The sequence below is a fragment of the Thamnophis sirtalis genome, unplaced genomic scaffold (genome assembly GCF_051295495.1).
Source record: "Thamnophis sirtalis isolate CommonGarterSnake01/CBP01778 unplaced genomic scaffold, rThaSir2_p1.2 scaffold_4, whole genome shotgun sequence".
Classification (NCBI taxonomy): Eukaryota; Metazoa; Chordata; class Lepidosauria; order Squamata; family Natricidae; genus Thamnophis; species Thamnophis sirtalis.
In genome coordinates this window covers 9,761,003-9,779,072 of record NW_028261384.1, presented here as the reverse complement: position 1 = coordinate 9,779,072, position 18,070 = coordinate 9,761,003, and the positions used below count along the sequence as shown (strand labels likewise).

Here is an 18,070-nt window from a genome sequence, read left to right as displayed (position 1 = left end):
AATAGGTGGGGGGGACAGAAGTTAGTCATATGTCATTATTTGAAAACTTGAAAGTTTGCAATTGCAATCTTAAGTATTTCACTACTAAAAAAACTCCCACAATATATAATTGAGTTTGTTTTTCTGGTACCAGTGTGGATACTTTTCTGTTCATTATATTCAAAATATTTTCTAAAATGAAAATGTTGACTTTTTAAACTCCTCAAATGAAAATGAATACTGTTTATTGCATTTAGTTGTAGGCACTATTGGATTTTTTCCCTACCATTTAAGCCGATTAATGTTATTCAAAATTATACTTTTCTTTCCTTCAGCTGGACTAGATATTGGGCCTATCACTGATGATCCTTCGACCTCGCTGCCTCTGCAGAACGTTAGCCAGAGTACCCGGCCACTGAGTGAAGAACAGTTAGATGGGATCTTGAGCCCAGAATTGGACAAGATGGTCACAGATGGTAAATGGTTATATTGCGTCCTTGTCTTCCAAGCCTGCTTGTTGTTTTGACATATTACCACATATGTTCGACTTTATGCTAGTAGTTCTTGAAATTAATGTGTTGCAATTATCTAAATGCAGTGAATGGTGATTGGTAATATCCATTGCTTTTACTTTGTGCAGGTGCAATTCTTGGTAAATTATATAAGATTCCAGGTATGTGACCCATTTTTAATATCTTTCTGAGAAGTTTATTTCACACACATTCATATTATTACATATGTGCACCACACCTATATGCTCTAACACTCCCTTGTATTTTATAGAACTGGGAGGAAAAGACGTGGAAGACTTGTTTACTGCTGTACTGAGTCCTGCAGCCACACAGACAGCTCCTTTGCCACAGCCTCCACCCCCACCTCCACCACAGTTAATGCACTTGCACAGCCAAGGTTTGCTTTTTATCAAGTATTTCATCCTAAATAAACAATATGGCAATTGAGAGCCGTTCAAGAATATCCAGTGCCTTGTACATGGTCATAGACGTAGTCCTCAACTTAAAAAAATATTCATTTAGTGACCATTTGAAGTTACAGTGGTGCTGAAAAAAAATGTCAGGTGCCAGTAACTAGAACAACTCCATGAACAGGCCCAAGCAGAGACTTTATTGCTAACCACCTATATTACAAAAATCTTGCCAGCAGCAAAATTCTTGCTGTTTCTTTGGAAACAGTAGATCTAGACGGACTTCACCCCAGACATTTCCTTCCCTGAGGAATGAGACAATTGCAAGCTGGAAGTTGTTTTTACTCTTCTAAAAGGCCCCCCTCTCCTTCAGCCTGTAGTTTCACCACAAAAAGCGACCAAGGGCCAGTCCTCACACTTGCAACAGTGTCCTTGTAGTTACGTGATCAAAATTTGGGCCTTTGGCACAGATTTCTGGCCGTGGCACTGCCTTGGGGTTATGTGATCACTATTTACAGCCTTGCCAGATGGCTTCCTAGAAGCAAAATCAATGGAGGAAGCAAAATTCATTTAACCACCACTTACTGACCATAGTGATTTGCTTAATGACCATGGCAAAAAAAGGTTGTAAAATTGAGCATAATTCAATGACTGCCTTGCTTAGCAACAGAGGTTCCCATCCCTATTGTGGTCTTAAATAAAGGGTAACCTATATGGGGAAAGAGGTTTTTTAAAGGGTTTTTAATGTACCTTAACTGCTCACTATAATTTGTAAAAAGGGATTCTGACCTCTTTTGAGGGGTGATGTAAGGACTTTTAATTCATGTTTGCATTTGTTTTTATTACATTATTGAAATTACTTGAAACATGAGTGTAAATCAATCTCACAACTGTTCTTTTACACATTCCTTTCATATACTATAGATATCCCTTACCTATACAAATAGTGTTTTATTAAAGATAATATTAGTTAACACAGGCTCTGAATATATCTTTGTAAACTGTTTGCAATAGAACTGAAACTGTATTTGATACTATGGCTTTAGATAGTAGTTCCTTCGGAAGGTTTAGCCTAATTCTATGAAACCATGAACCAGAGATTTATTAGCCTAATGGATGTGAAACTTTTTAAAACATGAAGATAGCCAAATACTGTCTTTTTATCTTAAGTTGTGTTTTCCTGCTAGCAACAAATTGGTCTTGAACTGGATGTTATTAATTTTATCTTTCCACTTTATTCTTCCAAGGGGAGAATGCATTTTCAAGAATTCCACTTATGAATGGCCTAATTGGACAAACTCCTCATCTCCCTCATACACCCTTAGTGCCTGGAGGTGGATTAGGAACTTTCACTACTATAACACAACCATCCTACACCGATACCAGGTTAGTAAATTTAAAAAATCAAGTATTTAAAAAAATCTGGTACAGCCTTAGGCATGAAAGCCACCTGGGTGACTTTGGGCTAGTCCCTCTCTCTCAACCCAACCTGCTTCACATGGTGGGTATTATACAGAAAATACTGTAGGAGGATGAAGGGGCATTATGTATGTTCATTGCCCTGAACTATTTATAAAAATACTAATGACAGGGTAAAACTATTTTTAAAAAAAAAAAAAAAATCATAGCTAGCAAGAAATGAAATTAACATGAAATTAAGTTAAAAGATTGCCCTCCCCAATTTCTCGCTGACACCAGAAGACAGGGGTGCCAGTACTGTTAGCAATTTTAAAATATAAGGTTTGGGACATTGTAGCTCTGAATGTAAAAAAATGATATCTATACTTTATTTTTGTGTTGTGATTTTAGAGATAAAAACACAGTATTTAATGCAGTGATTAATGATCCTACCAATCCTTGGATTGCAACTGCAACGCCTTTGGAAGGAGAAAATGATACCATGTCTAATGCACAGAGGAGTACTCTGAAATGGGAAAAAGAGGAAGCACTTGGTGAGATGGCAACAGTAGCACCTGTTTTATACACAAATATCAATTTTCCAAACCTCAAAGAAGAGTTTCCAGGTATGTTATCAAGTTAAACTTAATTTTCGTGGGGCTTTTGGGTGTCCACTTTGTTTCAGGATATTCTATTTTTTTCACATATTCTATGAATTGGATAATATTCCATTATGTACCAGTAATGCTTCTAATACCAATTAATGCATCTGGTTCCTTTCTCTTCTCCATGTTCTCAGACTGGACTACCAGAGTCAAGCAGATTGCCAAGCTCTGGAGAAAGGCAAGCTCTCAAGAAAGAGCCCCATACGTGGTAATGAACCTTTTTATTTTGGTGAAAACAAATTTTCTCTTTACCTACAACTTCTGTTAATTAGTCTAGAAATTATTTTAAACTGTGAATTGCTAAAAAGCATATTGTTTCTACAGAGTACATTTTAAAAATATAAAATCTAGCAAAATCAATTTGCAAAATCAATTTTTCCAGACTTCTCGGTAGATTACACAAGGATCCATGATAATTCACCGAATTTAAATTTATTTTATGGATTTTTTTCCTTTTTTTGTTTAGGTTTTTCTTTCTTTCTTATCCACTCCTAACTGGATCAGACTAAGAAAAAGGCTTTCTTTATGAATCTGTGTAGATTTCTTCAAAAGGGTGTATGACTAACAACAATAAGATTTGATACATAAATAACCCATACTTTCAGGGCCCCTTGAGACACAACAAGAAACACGTAATGCCTGAACTCTTGAAGACCCTTTTTATTTAGATCTCACTCTCCATTATATGTTCCAACATTTTTAACTGCCAAGTTGATAGATTAATTTGAAGAAACATTCTATGAGTAAGCATTGTCTTCTTTCATTCCTCAAGGGCATAAATCAGTGGTAGCTAAGATTTCTTGCTTTCCTCAATACTCACTGTTTTTTGATTTCCCAGATCTACTTTTTAGGGCATTCAAGTTTGTTATTGTTGTTCACATTTTGTGAATGCTTTGTTCAGTATTTTATAAAATATTTTAATATGGAATTTACATACATATTAATTTTTGGTAACAATCTAATTGATTTGATCATCTGGAGATGTAATTGGAAGAATTTTAGTAATAAATGCTTAAGACTTTTGGAAATTATTAAAAACCATGTTTGTGGCTTAAATTGAAGCGGGGACACATTTCCTGGGATTGATTAAATGTGGGTTCATTACAAATACTCATTTTCTTTAGTATTTCAATATTTATTTCTTCTTGTTGATGGCAACTTTGTCCCCCACAAATACAACTACTCTGTATTTGTCTAATGATATAAATAGTTGTCTTGTTGCTTATTAAATCATTCAAACATTTTTAGGTCAAATAAATAAACTTTTAAGTATTTCTGGGATAATGAAACTTTCTGGGATAAAGGTTGCTTTTATTTATGAATCAGAACCCAAGTAAATTCTATTTTTGTTTTTCAAATAGCAAAAAGCCAGAGATAATAGGGCTGCTTTACGGATTAACAAAGTACAAATGTCCAATGATTCAATGAAGAGGCAGCAACAGCAGGATAACATTGATCCTGGATCTCGTATTGAAACTGATCTCTTCAAGGATCCATTAAAACAGAGAGAATCTGAACATGAGCAAGAATGGAAATTTAGGCAGGTATGTTGTGTTTGCTGCTTGCTCTGTGCTGTTTGTATAGCACAGCTGCATATTTTTATGCTCCCATTCAGTGCGTATGGGCTTCCTAAATGTGACGTAACTTTTGTATCATAAATAGAACTTATTTATTTATTTATTTATTTATTTATTTATTTATTTATTTATTTATTTATTTATAACTTCCAAATAAATTGGAACAAGTTCATGTTTCCAGCAGAAATCCCATATCATACAAGGTTGAGTAATTCAGAATTTATATTTCTGTCTTGAAGTGAAGCATTCATTATACCGTAGGTGCAGAAGGAGATACTGAAATATGTAATGTGTTTAGAAGTGATAAGTATTAGAGGAATATGGCAGATTCTGACAACACAGGCTTATTTAGAGGTTAATAGAAGCTGTCTGAATTGTTTATTTCCATATTGTTATGATTGCAGATTGCAGAATTTCTAGTCTCTTCTATATTTGATGGGAACTTGGGGAGTCTACAGGATGCATCTCTTCAGGGGAGGGTTTTATTTTATTTTGGTTTACAGTATTAAGTTCAAACTTCACAATAATCAGATAAAACTGAACATGTTTTTGGGGGGTGTAGGGGAGTGTTGCATGTCCTGCAGTCATGTTTGCATCCACTATTTTTTTTAAAAAACTTGCATATAAAACAAGATTTGAATGGGAGAGCTCCAAAAAGTGTTGGGTGGCTTGGATGAAACTTTTGATATGGCTTGAAAGCATTTTTATAGTATTTGACTGTCATGTTCACTTTTAATATGAACTTTTGATTTTCAAAGATACGTACCTTTAATAACTTCAGGTAGGACTTTATAAAAAAAAAAAATTAAAACTTTGCCATTGGTTTCGGTGCTCTTAGTGTGTCAGTATGTGTATATGAATAATATTTAAATGTGCCTGTGGGTTTACTACTCGGTCTTTTATTTAATTTTAACTTTTTTTCTTCCTTTTCTGAAACAGCAAATGCGTCAAAAAAGTAAACAGCAAGCTAAAATTGAAGCAACTCAGAAACTTGAGCAAGTGAAAAATGAGCAGCAGCAACAGCAGCAGCTGCAGCAGCAACAGCAGCAGTTGCAGCAGCCACAACTAGGATCACAACAGCTTGTAAACCAATCAGGCTCAGATACCCCTAGCAGTGGGATGCAAAGTCCTTTAACCCCTCAGACCAGCAATGGAAATATGTCTCCTGCACAGCAAGCATTATATGCAAAACAGCTGCCTGGTCCTTCTACAGCTACTCCTCCTGATGTTTTCCTAAAACCCCCAGCCCCACCTCCACCTATGGCTGCTAATCGAATGTCTGCTCAAGAAGGTCATTGTCAGACTCCACAACAAACATTCTCTTCTTCCCCCTCCGCTCAGCCACCTTCCCCGGTTGACCCATATGCAAAAATGGTGGGAACTCCCAGGCCACCACCTGTTAACCAAAATCCAAAATTTGTCAGGAGAAATTCTGCTACGTCAGCAGAGGCCTGTCCACTGCCTTCGATATCCAGGCCAACTCAAGTTTCTGAATCAATGGGAAGGAGACCATCACCAGCCAGAGATCCGTGTTCTTTGTCTCCAGGCACTAGTGATCCTTATGCAAAACCTCCAGATACACCGAGACCTGTAATTGGAACAGAACAGTTCTCTAAACCTTTGGGGATGTCAAGATCACCTTTAATTTCAGAACAGCCAGCAAGCAGTGACCAATTTGCTAAGCCACCTCCAAGAACAGGAGGTGATACTTTTCAGAGACCACGGATCTCTTCTACTGATTCATGTTTACGGCCTTCATTAACTTCAACATCTGTTATTGAAGGGCATTCCAGCCCGTTTAAAACACCAGCGTGCCCAAATCCATCTTCTCAAGATTCTTACACAAAAATGCCACCTACTTTAAGGAGAGTAGCTGTGGATCCTTATGAAAGGCCTCTTTTGACACCAAGGCCTGTAGATAGTTTTGCACACAATCCATCTAATGATTCTTACAGCCAGTCTCAGTTGGCTTCGCACTCGGCAATAAAGGATACTTTTGCCCATCCACAAAGAGTGTTGCGAAATCAGGGTGATTATTCTGGAGCTCTTTCAAGGACAGTTGCTCAGGATCCATATGCCCAGCCTCCTGGCACCCCTCGCCCAGTCACAGACCCTTATGCCCAGCCTCCTGGCACCCCCCGACCTGCTTCAGATCTTTATGCCCAGCCTCCTGGCACCCCTCGCCCAGTCACAGACCCTTATGCCCAGCCTCCTGGCACCCCTCGCCCAGTCACAGACCCTTATGCCCAGCCTCCTGGCACCCCTCGCCCAGTCACAGACCCTTATGCTCAGCCTCCTGGCACCCCTCGCCCAGTCACAGACCCTTATGCTCAGCCTCCTGGCACCCCTCGACCTGTTTCAGTTGACCCATATATGCATCAGTCACTTGCATCAAGACCTCCACAGGCTGCAGACTTATTTGCTCAGGTTTCAGCTAATCAGAGGCATTCTGATCTGTATGCCCAGCCTCCAGGTACACCAATGCCAGTTACTAATGATCTGTATTCTCAGTCACCAGCAACTCAAAGATCTGGAATTTCAGAAACTTTCAGTAGACCTATTCCCATGTCAAATCGTGATCCTTATCTGCAGGCATCTCAGAGCAGGACTTTATCTGGGACTTTTGTCAAGCCATCAGATCCTTCACAACCTTCAAAGCTATCAGGGTCTACAGTGGCAGATTCTTTTAGCCACGACCCCTCACCTTGTGATCCTTTTGACCAGCCTCCAATGACTCCAAGATCTCAACCCGAAACCTTTGGAACAGTTCAGCACCCCCAAGATGACCAATCTAGAAGTGGGCCAGAGGGAAATTTCAATTCCTCAGTAAATTCATCCATGAATTTGCAGGGAAAACTATTTTCACAGACCACACAAGGTTCTGTCCCAGGCCCAACTGCAGGACTAACCCAGAACAGCGCAATGTCTCATACAGATGCAGAGAAATTAAGACAGGTGAATTTATCTTGTTTTATGTAATGCTGATTCATATTGAGGTTACATAGTTGAAAAAATGTAAGACTAGCTTTTAGAAACATAAGAAACAGCCTGTCTCAATAAATCACTGATTTACGGAGCTAAATGATACAAATATACAGCTGACTAACTTCCGGGTAACGTTGCCCTATCTTTATTAAAAACTTATTGTGTGAATATTATCCAACATCTCTTCTTAACCAGACTTGAAGGTAGAAGTGAGCTATAAAACTTGTATATTTTCCTCTCCTTATATAGTTAGAATCAGGGAGCACTTTGCTATGTTAACCAGTATTAATTTAAAGAAATATTTTTTGAATCTAAGGTTTGTAAAAATTATTATTCAGTGCTTAAGACTCTTGCATTGGGCAGTATGCTTGTGTGTAATCACATAATTCAGAGCTAAATTAAATGAGACCAATTGAATAGAGCCATTTCAACCAGTGGTGGGATTCAAATAATCTTAACAACCGGTTCTCTGCCCTAATGATTTCTTCCATCAACCAGTTTACCAAACTGCTCAGAAAGTTAACAACCGGTTCTCCTGAAGGGGTGCGAACTGGCTGACTCCCACCACTGGTTTCAACCTAATTTCAAGCCTGTCTTAGTCTAGTGAATAATAGATTCTGTAAAGACATGATGATTGTGAAAACACTCATTCATTTTATCATAATAATATTCTGGATTGGCTGTCTAGACGTCCTTTCATAACTACACGATTTTATTGTAAACTGCCCAAAGTTATTGAGGTGAGATGGTCAATGTAGAAATGAGATGGAAAGAGAGAAATATCCAAAACCAAATGCCAGGAGACTGATATTAAGCCAGAGGACTGATGTTTTGAGTTTTTGTAAGTTTTTTTTAAGTCTGTCTAAAGTGTGATGGATGAATACAGTTTTAAAATGAGCAAATGCTGGTAAAAAAGAGATGTGGCTTACAGACATGTCAGTGGTGGGTTTCAATTTATTTTACTACTGGTTTGCTCACGCGTCTGGATGGGTGGGCAGAGCCTCCCGCCGCCACCACTACCAGTTCGCCCAATCTGGGGCGAAGCGGCAGAAACCCACCTCTGAGGCATGTGACTTATTGCAAGGAATATCAAAAGAAGCAAAATGTTTCTGTGAACATTAGGTTATATATATGTTTTGTTTCTTGTCAGCGCCAGAAGTTACGTGAAATTATTCTTCAGCAGCAGCAACAAAAGAAAAACGCAATCCGTCAAGAAAAAGCCCCACCAGAGCCTATTGTAGCAACTCCAGTGGCACCTATTCAGCCATGGCAGCAAGAAAATCTGAATCAAATTTTCACCCGACCACCACCTCCATATCCTGGCAACATTAGACCATCTACCATTCCTCCAGGTGGACTAAGGCTGGCAGGTTTTCCTATTGATGGGCAACTGAATAGACCTCAATTTCCAGGAGATGCTGTTGGAATGGGGATGAGGCCTCATGGAATTAGGTATAGAAATGCTTTATCACTCTTTACTAAATTGGACTATGAAGAAATTCAAGCACATTTGTCATTCAGAAAGACAAATTTGCATAAGTTCATTTTAATGCAGAAATTGTGCTATAGATATAATATGATATATGATACAATATGATATGATATGATATACAGTGGCGCAGTGGTTAAATGCAGCACTGCAGGCTACTGCTAGATCAGCAGTTCAGCGGTTCAAATCTCACCGGCTCAGGGTTGACTCAGCCTTCCATCCTTCCGAGGTGGGTAAAATGAGGACCCAGATTGTTGGGGGCAATATGCTGACTCTCTGTAAACCGCTTAGAGAGGGCTGAAAGCCCTATGAAGCGGTATATAAGTCTACTGCTATTTCTTTGAAGGAGAGGAAATGATAAATTTTAGCAACAAGTACTTTAAAAAAACCCTTCATTACTTTTAACAATCCCCTTAAATAGCATGTGGTTTAAAATAATACTTGAATAATATATGACAACATATTAAAAAGTTACACGCAGTCACTTAAAATTGAATCCATATTTTATTAAATATTCTTTTTATTTTGAAAATAATGAATCAAGCACAAAAGCATTTAACTTCTGAGGCCACAACATTCTGACACTAGAATATATTATTTTTGTTTAAATTGTAATTTTATACTCTGTAAATTAAGATATGTAAATGTTTCCTTTCTATGTCATGTATAAATATGATTATGTCTGGAAAATACTATTTTTGCTGTTAGAAATGTCTAGGTACTTTGGAATGTAGGAATCTTCTTTCTGCCCTTATATCAATTATATTAATTAGCATAAAAATTCATTATAGTTTTATTAATTGGCCTTAATTAACATCTTTTTTCCTGGCAGTTTAATCAAGGTTTAAAGCAATATATATTGCCCTTTTAACTTAGTATATTCTTTTTTTTACACCAATTCGGTAGCTCTGCAAAATATGCATAATTTGTTTAACTTGATTACATACAGAGAGAGATCATTTATTTTTAGTAGTAAATAGATAATATGAAAATAAACTCAGCTATGTCATTAATTTTATTTATGTAAAAATTAGCTTCACAGTTATTGTATGTATTCATTATGGAGGAAATATTCTCCTGTGGGTCATCCAATTCAATAAAAGCTTATTTTTCTCTTTCCCAGATTTGGCTTTCCCAGTGGTGGCCATGGACCTCCCCCTTGCCAAGATCATTTTCTTGGTCCATCACCACAAATGCAACATGCTGGTGTCCCACCACAGTTTAGAAGATCCATGCCTATAGATCTGCCTAGGCTACCTAACAAACCACCAATGAATAATCCCATTGGTTTGCCACAGCATTTCCCACCGCAAGGTATCCAGGTTCAACAGCACAATATAATGGGGCAGGCCTTCATTGAGCTTTGTCATAGAACGCCTGAAGTCAGACCAAGACTGCCTTTTATTTCTTCATCAACTACTATTATGAACACTGTTCCTGAGCATCAACAACAAACTGAAATTCTACCTAGACAGGATCGTCAGGGCCCAAGACATCTAGAACCCACCAGATGTAATTCTCAAAATCCAGATAATCCGTTGCAGAGTTCAACAGGTTTGGAGCATTTAGCACCATCCCAGCAGGATAAGATGAATCCATCTCATCCACCTGCACTAGTCATGTGTTCCTTAAATCATCCATCAATAAATAATGCATTTTCAGGAGACTCTTTGCCAACCACAAGACCTACTGATGCAACAAATGACTTGCAAGTGCCCAGTCAGCCCACTGATACCTTAGAAGAGAAACTCGATCCTGATGACCCCTCTGTGAAAGATTTAGATGTTAAAGACCTTGATGGTGTTGAGGTTAAGGATTTGGTTGATGAAGATCTTGAAAATTTAAATTTAGATGCGGAAGATAAAGGTGATGAATTGGACACATTAGATAATCTTGAAACTAATGACCGTCATCTTGATGATCTTCTGAGATCAGGAGAATTTGACATAATTGCATATACTGATCCAGACCATGATTTGGGTGACAAAAAGGGTATGTTCAATGAAGAGCTGGATCTTAATGTCCCCATAGATGATATACAGGCCAAGGCAGAAGACAGTCTGCAAAAACATTCAGATGATAAGACTTCTGTTCCTGAAGTGTCTGTTCCTACTCAGAAAAAAGCTGCTGAGAACATTGAGACTAAAACAGAAATGCTTTCTCCAATTGAAGAAGCTACATGTAATCATGAAAAAAATGACAAAAATGTGGCAGCTTCTAGTGCTCAGCATGATGGAGAAACTAAACCTGTTTTGCCTTGTAATGTGGAAGAAACTGATAAAGCAAATATGAATGAGGAAACCACAGCATCCACTTCAGATGCAGTTCAGTTACCTAGTCAAAATAAAACAAATTCTTGTAATACCTCTGGATCTACTCCAGTTCTTACAAGCTTACTCACTCATGGCAATTCTGAAAACCCTGACACGAGGTTATTAGAATCTCCTCGCTCCTTCCGGACAACCCAAACAAATCCCATTTCCAGTATCCCACAATCTTTGATTACATCCACAAGTCAAAACATGGAAAATGTGTTACCTGATGTGAACATGGTTCCACCAGTAGGCCATATTTTGTCACAAGGAACTGCAGTAAATTCAGGCTTTATTTCTGGCCAGCCCCTCAATCCCAGTTTAGGGGTAGGGCAGCCTGGAAGCCAAACAGGGCCTGTGGTAAATAGGCCTGCTCCTGGTGGCATTCCTGGTCCTCAGCAGCTGGTGCTTTCTCAGACATTGGTCCAACAGCAGAATCGGGAGAGGCCTCTGCTTTTGGAAGAGCAGCCTCTCTTGCTACAAGATCTTTTGGATCAAGAAAGGCAAGAGCAGCAGCAGCAACGACAGATGCAAGCCATGATTCGCCAGCGGTCTGAACCATTTTTCCCTAACATTGGTATGCTTTTCTTACTTTTCCAACCATGGTAACGTTGGCTGGGTATATGTACAAACTAGATGGAGCAGATATATTTCATCCTCAGCTGTCATGAATGTTAACTCATGTCCATTTCTATATTTAATTTCCAGCCACCCAGGGGATGTGTAGGCATTTTTGATCATTGAATAGCTTTTTATCCAGGGATCTTTCTGTAGATATATATATTCATATAGTTGATTGATGGCATTGAACTTATTTCCTTCAGCTCATTCAACTTATTTCCTTCAGGTCATTAATCACTAGGTGTAATTAAAAACAAAAGTTTGTAGGTTAAAAACAATAAAATAATTAAAGCAAACATTAAAACCATTACCACGAAAACTAAAAACTAGAGTAAGCCGGAAGTTTCAGTCCCCAGAAATATAACAAAACGTTTTTGTTGCCTTTCTAAAAGATGAAATGTATAGGCAAAATTCGGTAGGTAGTCCTTGCCTCATGACCATAGTTGAGCCCAAAATTTTCATTACTAAGCAAGGCAGTTGTTCAGTGAATTTGGCCCCATTTCACAATCTTTCTTGCCACAGTTGTTAATCATTGTAAATTGACTAACATGGTCATTAAACGAATTTGGCTCCCCCTTATCAGAAGGCCGCAAAAGAGGATCAGATGGCCTCAGGATACTGCAGCAGTCTTAGACGCCAATCGCCCAAATTTTGATCATGTGACTGTGGAGATGCTGAACTGTCAAGCGAAAAACAGTCATAAGTCATATTTTTCAATGCTGTTCTAATTGAATGGTTAGGAAACGAATTGTTGTAAGCTGAGGACTTCTTGTATTTTTCATAGTCTTTTTTTTTTTTAAATTGTAAGGCTCATGGAAAGAGTTAATTGTTTTTGTTTTTCCTTTGATTTATACAACATAGTACGGTATGTACTTGTTAGAATTCTTGAGAATTGATCTAATACAAATGAAAACATATATTTGACACGGAACATTCTTGAAAACAAATTTCATTAAATTCCTGGCACTAACTCAGTGGAGGCATTAAGAGAAAAACTGACAGTTTAGCATTTTTGCTTCTGCCAAAATATTTATCTGAATCACTAGTTGGCTATCCAATTTTAGTCTAAGGTCATATAAACTTTAAATGTAAAATGATTCTAAAATGATTGCTGGTAGGTTCAGTTTGTGATCTGAAACAAATTCAACATATCCATGGAAACCGTTTTTCAAATACACAACTTTTTAAATTAAAACAACAACAACACTGAATTGATTAGCTGATATAAATATGAAAAGGCTACAGTTCACAGAATTGAAGCAACTTGATTTTAATACTTTGTAAACATAATATATTCTGTTTTCTTAGATTTTGATGCAATTACTGATCCTATAATGAAGGCGAAAATGGTAGCTCTGAAAGGGATCAATAAAGTTATGGCACAGAACAATATGGGGATGCCACCATTGGTCATGAACAGGTTGGTAAAAATGGCGCTTTTGCCTAAAATGATGCAATATTGCTTTCTTAGATACTAATATGAAAGTGCAGCTCTTTTCCTTAATTATAAGTTCAGATATTGCTTGCAGAGATATTAATGAATTTATACAATTCTATAATTGAATACGTTTATTTCCTTTTTATTTCTGTTCTGCATGGATGGATGGATCCTAAAATAATTATAGGTACATATGAGGAAATATCAGCTGATTTATATTATGATGGAATTGTTTGAGATTATGATCTCTTCATTAATACAGATTGCATAAAAAATAAAATTGTTATTTTTCTTTACCTATTACTAGATTTGCCTTTATGGGTCAGACAGGACCTGGAGCCCAGAGCAGTGAAGGCCAGCATTTAATGCCACAAGCAGTTACACAGGTAATAAAAATTTTCCTGAGATCTGCAGTAAATCAGTTCAAGATAATACTTTTTAAGGGCAATATGTTTAGTGGTTAAAATAGGAACCAAATCCCCAATTGTTCTTGTATAGTACTTTATGGATGGGTGTGGCTGCATCTGAAATCTGCCTTTCCCTGTCTTACAGATGATTGTTAGTGCTGTTTCTGATTGCAGTAATAATGTTTTTTTTTAAAAAAAAATTGGGGAAAGGGTTAGAAATGTAGAGAGAGGTAGCTGATTCATATGTGAGGCTTTGCACTTTTAGTGCTCGGGGCAAAATAATTCACACAACCTATGTGCATAATGCAGTGTTTCTCAACCTTGAGGTCTTTAACATGTGTATTTCTGTTCCCAGAATTCCTCAGCTATCTTGGGGCATTCTGGGAGTTGAAGTCCATACATCTTAAAGGTTGAAAAACACTGACATAATCTGACTTCTGAGCTGGAAAAATCCCCATGCCTTTCTCAGATCATCTCAATAAATTTTGTTTTGGTTTTTTTTCTCTTTTAAGGATGGTAACCTAACACCTCAGATGTCTAGACCAAATCCTCCAAATTTTGGTCCTGGATTTGTAAGTAAGTATAACTCCGTTCATGTGTTATATGTCCTTGGGGCGTGATTTCTAAACTCCATAAACATAATTTACAAAAATAATGCAATATCTAAAATACAGTAAATTACTGAAATTTCTCTGAGTAACTTTCATTATTAATTAGTAATTAGATAATCCTTCATGTTTTTAATTTTTTAATAGGCAATATGTTTTTTGAAAAAGTGTATTCAGCCATATCGATGATTTTTTAAAAAAGTAATAGACCATTGGCTAGTTTAAGATAAACATGGCCCCTTTTGCCTTTTAAAAGCTATTTTGGCCTTTCTTTAAAATATTTTATATTTTTTCCATTATTTAAACATACTTTGAAAGAAAAGTATGTTTGAGACAAAGTATTAATAGGAGGAGTCCTTATTGACCAGTCACTTTGTGATTGTTTGAAATTCTGATGGCCATCCACAACCTGTGGTGACATGATTGCATTTTGGGCACTTTGCAGTTAGCTAGCATTTAAGCTGTTTGCAGGATCCCATGATCACATGACCACAACCTATGATGTTTTTGGCTAGAAATTGATTTACTTTCCATCAAAAGCTGGCGAACAACGGGCTCGGTTACTAACTGCAGCATTCATTTTACAACTTCCCCATTCATTTAATGACTATTGCAAAAAATAATAATAATAACATAAAATCGGGTCAGTTACATGATCACCTGTTAATGACCTGCTCAGTTTATGATCATGGTTCCACGCTCAGTTATGGCCAAAGACTAGCTATATTATTTTGAACATACAGGGAGAGGGCAGCTGTAGGTCTCTTTTCTGTAGCTTGCTTGAAAACATGTTTTGCGGATGCTAATCTAAGGGCCAGTGGAGGAATTCTTCATAATAACAACATGTCCCAAAGCAAAAATAAAGATCTCCCTTTAACACTTGAATCTTTAGAAGGAACATGGCATTTGTTATCTTTTAACCCCAGATGATTCATATAGAAAGCAGTACGAAGAATGGCTACAAGAAACTCAGCAGCTTCTCCAAATGCAGCAGAAGTATCTCGAAGAGCAAATTGGAGCACACCGAAAATCAAAGAAAGCCCTCTCTGCAAAGCAGCGCACAGCAAAGAAAGCTGGACGTGAGTTCCCAGAGGAGGATGCAGAGCAGCTGAAACACGTCACTGAGCAGCAGAGCATGGTTCAAAAACAGCTTGAACAGGTAAGAGCTCTTGGGTTCCATGCGATTCATAATAAAATCTCGCAATAGTGGGCCTTTCCGTGGGGAAAATAGAAGGAAGGAGTATATGTATGTTCATTTCCTTGAGTTATTTATAAAAATAATAAAGGCGGGGTAAAGATAATTAAAAAAATATATTAGAATTAAATAAGAAATGAATTTTGCAGATACGAAAGCAGCAGAAAGAGCATGCAGAGCTGATTGAAGAATACCGGATAAAACAGCAGCAGTCTGGAATGGGGCCCCATTCAGGGATGCCAGGCCTTGCTTCGCAGCCCCCCATGGTCCCTGGAGGGTCATCACCAGCCATAGGCCAGCAGAATTTCCCAATGATATCCCAGCAGCTTCAGCATCCACAGCACAAAGTTGGCCAACCCAATCCACCCAGAATCCCATGCTTGCCCAGCTGGCAACCTCCAAATACTCCAGTACTTTTCTCCCACAATGCACCACGAATGCCGCCTTCAGTTCCCCAGCTGCCAGTTAATCCTGGGACACCTGCTCCTGTGTTAGCCCCCAGCCCCAGTGTGCAGTCCGGCCCCCCACCTCGTGTGGAGTTTGATGACAATAACCCATTTAGCGAAAGCTTCCAGGAACGAGAGAGAAAAGAGCGTTTGCGGGAGCAGCAGGAAAGGCAACGAATCCAGCTTATGCAGGAAGTGGATCGACAGAGAGCACTGCAACAGAGGATGGAAATGGAGCAGCATGGCACAGTGAGCTCCGAATTAAGTGCTAGAACATCCTTCCCTCAAATACCTTACCTCGGTTCAGATCGAACTTGTGATTTTATGAGACCACCACAGCCCCTTCAGCAGTCTCCGCAGCAACCACCACCACCACCACCACAGCAGCAGATAGGGACTATTTTGCAACCAGGGCCCTTAAACTCTCCTCCCACTCCCAGTTTTCCACCATGCAGTGAGCAGCTGCAGGCAGGATCTTCCCCTTTTGCACCTGATTCAGTCGCAGTTCAAGGTGGAAGCTCTGCTTACCATTCTGCTAAGCAGTCCCACGGAAGTGTTTCTGGAGTCAGTTTTACCCAGTCCTTGCCTAGGCCCCAGTTTGCCAGTGGTGTGCCTGCAGTTTCTCCAGGAACTAGCAGTGTTCTGCCCTGCGGTCAGGACTCCAGCCTGCCACCTGCAACAAACTTTGCTGGGACAAATCCAGCAAACCAGTCTCTGATTCAACTGTATTCTGATATCATTCCTGAGGAGAAGGGCAAAAAGAAAAGAACAAGAAAGAAGAAAAAGGAGGACGACACTGACTCTGTGAATACACCATCAACGCCTCATTCAGATATAACTGCTCCTCCAACTCCAGTTGTTGGGGATGCTGTGTCCACTCCAACTCTTAGCACTCCTGGGGAGCTTGCACGCAACTCGGGAGAAACTGAGAAAGAAGAGCTGCCAGATGCAGCAACACCAAATGCTGCAGAGGGTGAGCCATCCTTAGAGCTGAAAGCTCAACTTGCTGAAAGCAATTTGCCACAAAACGAACCCCCTGAACCGTCGAGTCTAAACCCAGAAACGGACACGGCCAAGGCCGATATCTCTGCAAACCTTCAAGAAATTGGACCAGAAAAGGCAGAAGTTGATCAGTGCTCCAGTCAAACTGTGTCTAAGATGAAGACTGAAAGGGATGTTGACGTGGAAGATGATAAAGCTGCCGTTCAGCTTTCCCCTCCTGCACAGAATCTGGCACCACCTGCCAACACCCCACCTGCAAAAGTGGAGTCAGGGAATGAACTCCTCAAGCACCTGCTTAAGAACAAAGCAGCCGCCAGTCATGTCAGTCAGAAATCAGAAAGCAGCTTCCACCTTCCAGAGAATGCTGAGGAGAATAAATTAATCGAAAAACAGGAATTGGCTGAAAGCAGCATGGTAAACATTTTTTTATAATAACAGCTTCACTTTCAGGACACTGGAAAATATTTGGTAGGAAGTACTTTGTCCGTGTCCACAACCATTTGTTGCTGGATAACAGATATATCTTTCTCAGCAATTTAGCTTTGCCATTTCTTGCCAGTCCTTGCTTAATGTCTGCCCTCTTTAATGGCCATTTGAAGTTACAACAGCACTGAAAAGTAGTTTTATGAACAGTCCTCACATTTATGACCATTACAGCATCCCACGGTCATATAACATTTCTACGCTTCACAATTGGCTTCCAGCAAGCAAAGTCAATGGAGAAGCCAGCAGTAAAATAAGTAGTGATGGTCACATGACTTAACAATCAAATGGAAAGTAATATAAATCCATCATGGTTGCGTGACATCTCAATTAGTGACCATGTTGCTCAACATCTGAGTTTTCAGCTTCGATTGGGGTTGCTTAGTGAGGACTATCTGCCTTTGCTAAAACAGGTGCTTTCCTCTCCAACATTGCAATGTCTCTGGCCAATGGCCATCTTCCAATCATGACAGTAATGGGGAAAGACTTGTGCTACTTGCTGTGACTTCTGAGGCTCAGCCTCAATCCAACACTGATTCTTTC

At 38.8% G+C, this 18,070-nt stretch overlaps 1 protein-coding gene across 14 annotated transcripts in view; it reads left to right on the top strand.

The window, feature by feature from the left end:
- KMT2C (lysine methyltransferase 2C) overlaps window positions 1-18,070 on the top strand; it is a 167,606-nt gene that overhangs the window by 127,622 nt on the left and 21,914 nt on the right. For 12 of the 14 annotated variants that reach the window (XM_087712460.1, XM_087712459.1, XM_014076029.2 and 9 more), the window contains 15 exons: window positions 315-455; window positions 620-652; window positions 763-888; window positions 2,149-2,287; window positions 2,711-2,925; window positions 3,099-3,172; window positions 4,326-4,508; window positions 5,481-7,496; window positions 8,677-8,978; window positions 10,139-11,904; window positions 13,257-13,368; window positions 13,694-13,772; window positions 14,306-14,369; window positions 15,328-15,560; window positions 15,746-17,458. In XM_087712460.1, the coding sequence (XP_087568586.1) occupies window positions 315-455; window positions 620-652; window positions 763-888; window positions 2,149-2,287; window positions 2,711-2,925; window positions 3,099-3,172; window positions 4,326-4,508; window positions 5,481-7,496; window positions 8,677-8,978; window positions 10,139-11,904; window positions 13,257-13,368; window positions 13,694-13,772; window positions 14,306-14,369; window positions 15,328-15,560; window positions 15,746-17,458 (7,196 nt within the window). The remainder of the gene's footprint in view (window positions 1-314; window positions 456-619; window positions 653-762; window positions 889-2,148; window positions 2,288-2,710; window positions 2,926-3,098; window positions 3,173-4,325; window positions 4,509-5,480; window positions 7,497-8,676; window positions 8,979-10,138; window positions 11,905-13,256; window positions 13,369-13,693; window positions 13,773-14,305; window positions 14,370-15,327; window positions 15,561-15,745; window positions 17,459-18,070) is intronic. The other 2 variants (XM_087712458.1, XM_087712468.1) reach the window with 2 other exon arrangements.